We start from the raw sequence: 5,966 nt of genomic DNA, 5'->3' as shown, positions 1-5,966 counted from the left end.
AAATGGAACCATCATTTGTTACTCATAGATCGTTAACACTTAAAGAATACGAGTCAAATTTAAAATTACTTGATTCTCCTGTACAGTTAATTTTAAAGAAAACTTTAGCTCAATTTCAAAAGTCAATTTCTAATATAAAGAGTTTTCAATATTCCCGTTACCTTTGCTTTTAAAAAATTGATAACGCACTAAACATGTAATTATTTAATACAAATACATATATCATACTTAAATAGTTTACATGTGGAAGAGCAAAATGCTGTTCTATAAACCAAAAAATCCGAAAATAAAAAAAATGATATAAGCTAATGCATATAATAACAAGTTTTCAATTGTTCTAATGTCCAAAGTATTAAAGAAGTGAATAAATATGTCACATTGTTGAATTTTATGTCCATGTTAATGGCAGGACAACTATTCTGGTCTAGATATACCTAAATGCTTTGCTCATAAAGAAACTGTTCGTCCCTTTAGAGAGCTTTTTGGGAAATTTTTTTTGGAGGTCTCAGCTTAAAGCAACCTTGCCCTTGTGGTACAAATGTCAAAATTATTAAGTCGAGAATCAGAGGCATTAGTTCTGTCAACTAGTACATTAGTCGACCTCATATAGTCAAGATTTTTTTTACCCCTGGATCTGATGTCAGTGGAACTTTTATGATGTCTTTACTTTGATATTCAACATTTGATTATTAATTCGCCTCGACTAGTACACTTCAAAATAAGTATATTAATCGGCGATCAAAGATGAGCAACAGAAACGTTCTGATCCCGATTTCCTGAAACACTAATTAAAATACAGTGAAAAAAGTCTGCTTATAATTTTACGAAAACCAACACAAATCAGATAGATTTGTACACATGTATTGAAAACGAACAAAGTTTAGATATTTTGAGTTTTATTGAAGAATTTACATATCCTCAGCATCTAGCAACATCACGTAAACTCAAATGCATTGAAATGTTTGACCATAGTTTGTCGTGTTTCTTTGATTGTTGCGGTATAAACTAATTCTGTCATACCAAATGTAAATTCTTCTTCCAAAGTGGGTTTAAATCCAAGGAAAGGCAATGGAATTTCAACTTTACCTAAATATCTACAATCCTCCTCATCGATATAAAGTACGTCGCTTTTTTCCGAGAAGTAAATTTCTGAAACAATTGTTGATTGGTACTTATCCAATGGCACACTAATTAACGTACATCTCTTTCCAGTTGCAAGCACTTTACTTCCAGCAGAAATAATGGGATCGAATGTCCCACGGCATCGAACTATGCCGTATTGATCTATGTATTTTCTCTTTTCATCGTGTTTTCCACTCTCGAATCTGAAGTCTGTATTTGTACCGTAAGTGTATCTTAACACACGGCAAGAAATGATGAATGGATTGTGACCATATAGGACGGCTCCTTTTACTACTGCAAGACCACATTCATTAGGAATTATAATATTCTTGTCTGAAAACATCAATATTATCTTTTCTTGCAGGATACTGCATTCTGAATATCCACCTACCAATATTATACAGGAAATATCAGGAAAATCCTTCATCAAATTTTGGAGATGGTTTGCTATTTCGTTTATAGAATCTTCAAAAAGCTGTAGCATAAAGTGTCCATTTACTTTTATCTTATCTCGCATTACTTCAACTTCCCCTTTTATAGGTAGTCGTTCTGTTCTATGTAAATCTACTCTGTACTCTTTTGCAAAGTCATTCAGTGATAGTGGAATACGAATGTTATATTTCTTCGTTAAGTTGTTGGATACCGTTCTTTTTTTAACCTCAAAATCTCTTAAAAATTCTAAATAATCTTCCATTTCTTGACTCCCCAATCTCTCAAACGATTTTAACTCCGTAAATGGATTCTATTATTTCAATGTATTTCTTGTCAACACAAGTACCTCCATAAGCTTCACCGCTAGCTTTGTGAAGTTCTGTGATGGATCCATCAATGTCCAGTTCATGGACACTAAAATCTGCTGTTCCTCCTATATTCAAACATACAATCAATATGATTTCTAACATTCATGGAGTCTTGTTAATCTTTAAAACTATGATTTGATCATGTTCTACTTGTAAAGTGTAAGATTGTCAAAGTTTCCTTAATGTGCTTTTTAGAAGTTTTTTTTTTTTTTAAAAAAAGATTCACATTTCATAAAAGATTTTCTGAACACAGTTCAAGGCTTTTCAACTTTTTCCCTATCAAACATGTTGTTTTAACAAAATTAAAGCGTTTTAATTTCAAATTAAATAATGATAAAATTATTTTTAAATCAAATTTTTATCGTAATATATAAAAAATCACAAAAGAAATCTTTTTTTTTTTTTTGTACCTAGGGCAAATGAAAGCTAATCAATATGCATTCCCACCTCATCTAATAAATGTATTTAGCACAGTAAAATGCAAAGAATAATGGTGCTTCACTTAATTACAAACCCTACCTCCTATATCTGCTACGACATATTGCGTTCTTCTTTCATTAACTTTAAGACATTTTCCACTTGACAGTTTATCTGGAGCAATGTCTTTGCAGTACACTGATGCACACTCTGGTTCAAGAGCAAGAAGTAGACGATCTGATGCAATGCCTGCCTAAAATTTAAATCCTTACCTGAGTAACATTACATTTACTGGCAAATGAAGGCAAAAAAATCAAGCTTTATTTAGGCTCAAATTCAATCTAAACTCAAGAATTTTAACCTCTTCTAACCTAGAGTATATTAAAAAAAAAAACCCAGCAAATTCAACATTCTTTGTATTTACTGATACTTAAATTGTACATGATTAATGGCCTTTGGAAAAGAGTAAACTTTACTACTTAAATTAAGTGAGCATCTACATTTCATTATGCTCTATTTCAATTTCTAGTCTGAGGTTGTTGAGAATAATTTTCATAACATTTTCTTTCTATTTCTATGCATTTTTACGCAAATCTTCAAACCAATCTGAGGCTCGACCCTGAAACGAAGATCTTGATTTGCAAAATAAAAATTAATGCATTCGTTTTTTCATATTTTTACTAGGTGTTCTAGAGAGGAAAATTTTAAATGACCTTACTCTAGTTTCATTAATTCATCTGTGGGGTATACGGGAATGGGAAACAGTTTATAGCCATACAACAAACAGATATAACACAACTATATAACGTAACTAAAGAACAAACTTCGCTCAAGAAGAAACATGAGTTGAGCCGAAATGTGCCCAAGTTGAGTCTTTGGCTCATTTTAGCCAAAAATCTTAATAGCATTTTTTTTAAACTTTACAGCATTAAAACTGAAAGAAATAGTAAAATGGAATATAAATTTTAAGAAAAACACAGTTTTAGATAATGATATAGATATTTTCTGTCTATAAATCTACTCAAATTACATACCTCCTTTGCTGCTTCTCGCATAAAAAGTTTGGCTGCGTCCGTCCAAATGGCGGGAACAGTTAGAACAAATTTCACATCCTTTTCTGAAGCGTCAGGCAAGCTCTTTTAAAGAGTGGTCATAAAGTGATCCTTCAAGTACTTGATCGACAAAGCAAATACTTTGACTGCAGTAAGTTGTTTTCCGTTTATGTCGTTTAACATAGTTTTCCTGTTCAAATTCTGGAACAGAAAGGAAACTCTTTCTTCCTCTTACATCAATTTTTTTCAGTGTGTAAAGAATATGGTATATTATAAAAAGATAATATGATTACAGGCAGTACTTGTCTATTTGTTTCTTTATTCTAATATTCTTTAGGATCACAAAAAAGTTAAAAGGACGTATTTTTCCTATTATTCTTTTCGTTTAAATGTTGAAAGTAAAGAAAAAATAAAGAGATTACTCCAACTAATGTTTGAGCCAGTGCCTCTTTGTACATTCTTTACACAGTTTACATGTACCATATACTGATAGGCAAAAATAGACTGACCTTTAATTTTACAAACCTTGGTATAATAAAGATCCATTTTAAAATTATAGAAATAAAAATAATCCATATGTTGCTCATCTGATGCCAGTGTTGTATAAGCATCCTGTGCCTCGTATCCAAAAGAATGGAATGTTTCATCAGGGTTCAATAAAATACATGTGGGAGTTTTCTGTGACAGAAGATTTGACGTTCCAGAATACCAGTTCTGCGAAGTGTGAAAGTCCCGCGCAGTATCACGAAAGGAAAAAGCATAACCACTATACGTAGTTCCAAAATCTATTGCTGCAATGACAAGCCAATTTGTAGCCGAAATTTCAGACATAATCTAAAACTGAAGGAACGTTTTACTTCCCTCATTCACAACTTTCGTTTTGTCTTGTTGTGATCGGGGACATGAGCAAACAAGTACCCATCCTTTACATACACTTGATAAAATAATCAGATCGTATCGGTTAAGTGCCTTTTCCCTTTGTATGTAATGTGCCCTTTAAATTAAGACTTTGGTATAAAAAAAAATTGGCACCCAGAGAGTGGATGAACGGATCTGATGTGATTTTAATTTTGCTTAGTGTTGCCTCATACTGAACTTCTTTACATGTGTAATACAAAGTTAATATTTTTGATATTATATCATTACTATTAATATGAAAGGACACAATGCGCTAATACCTATATAAAATAATCCGAAGATATCTATGCACACATCAAGGTAATTCATTCTTTCTTTAATGTCTAAGGCATTTATAAGTTCGTAAATCTTTCTCTCTGTTATACATTTAGTTTAATGTTACTAATCAATAGATATAGCAGGACTACAGTTTTTTGACAAAGAAGGGCTCATTTTCAAAGGTAATTGGTCAAGCTGCCCTGCAAAATAAAAAGGATTTAACTCACATGCTAGATATTACTTGAACTGGGTATACAATGCTATCTTTTGGGTGGAAAAAGGTTTTAAACCAGACAGACATAAAATCAATCTACGAAGACATTCACAAGCCTTAACTTCAAGACCTTATCTTTGAATGAAAGAGATGTTCAAGGTGAGACTATTCTTTTGGATGATACAACTTCTGTTTATATTTTGTGTTACAATAATATGAAAGGAGTCATGGGATAAACCCAGAAACAACAAAACAGACAATAACATATGTACATATACTTTCTTAGGATATGGCTTAAGATAGTTTCCTAAAGGAAAATGTGTTCCCTGAATGCCTTTAGTATTGCTCCATAAAATTCCTTCCATTTTTTATGTTCTCTTAATTTTATCAAATCAGCTCAGAAAATCATTCGCATCACCATTTAGCATGTGCAGATTAATATGGTGCTTGTGTTCTTTTTAATTAAAAAAATACCATGTGAATATAACAGAATTAATTAGTATCATCAGAATTTGTTCAGATAAGGCCGACAATTTATGTTATTTTATTGCAAATACAAATTAACCTGTGTAACTATTTAGGATATTTAAGATTAAATTAACTCTTAAAATGGAGTCGTTTTAAAAAAAAAAAAACATATGGACTTACAGAAAGAAAGAAATTCTGCCACAAAATCAAACCTGATTTCATTTGCCAATTCAACCCTGAAATCTGTCAGTGAGAAAATGTTAATGCCAAATGCACATTTTCCAGGGACATATTACAAAGTCGGTTGTAAGGTGTGCCAAATGCGTTGACAGTACAATATGTACATGGCATATTTATATTTAACTAGTACAAATCTGAGTATCTAGATAATACCGGGTATACATTGGCCATATTTCTATAAATCTGTTCACTTTTGAGGAGTTATGTACTTTTTAACATATCTTTGCCTTTTGTAATTCCCAGTATAAATAATAGTTTCTTACATTTTTCTTTACATTTCTACTAAATACATGCCAAGATATATCATTTATAAATTGCATTTTAAAAATATATTTCAACTAGAGGGATGTGGGCATTTTATGAAATACAAGTGAGCTCAAACATCTCCTAGGCCTGACTTTAACTTCAAACTAATAAATTGCAGGGCTACGCCCGTCAAATATTGTTCAATTATCACAAGCAGATTAGAGTGCAAAG

At 31.6% G+C, this 5,966-nt stretch overlaps 1 protein-coding gene across 1 annotated transcript; it reads right to left on the bottom strand.

Moving 5' to 3' along the window:
• Positions 1 to 879: 879 nt before the first annotated feature.
• Positions 880 to 4,222, bottom strand: LOC133194811 (heat shock 70 kDa protein 12B-like). The gene is made up of 3 exons (XM_061330717.1): positions 3,917 to 4,222; positions 3,374 to 3,592; positions 880 to 1,987 (listed from the first exon to the last, which is right to left on the bottom strand). Exon 3 carries the CDS (start codon positions 1,814 to 1,816, stop codon positions 935 to 937), a length of 882 nt encoding a protein of 293 aa, XP_061186701.1. The 5' UTR covers positions 1,817 to 1,987; positions 3,374 to 3,592; positions 3,917 to 4,222; the 3' UTR covers positions 880 to 934.
• Between the last annotated feature and the right edge of the window lie 1,744 nt (positions 4,223 to 5,966).

Source organism: Saccostrea echinata, unplaced genomic scaffold, assembly GCF_033153115.1.
Source record: "Saccostrea echinata isolate AGI-Se365-2 ecotype Australia unplaced genomic scaffold, CSIRO_AGI_Sech_v1 ptg000029l, whole genome shotgun sequence".
Taxonomy (NCBI): Eukaryota; Metazoa; Mollusca; class Bivalvia; order Ostreida; family Ostreidae; genus Saccostrea; species Saccostrea echinata.
This window is presented reverse-complemented; position numbering and strand designations above follow the sequence as displayed.

Coding starts and splice junctions, on each gene's coding strand:
- LOC133194811 (XM_061330717.1), bottom strand. CDS start 1,816: ATGGAAGATTATTTAGAATTTTTAAGAGATTTTGAGGTTAAAAAAAGA.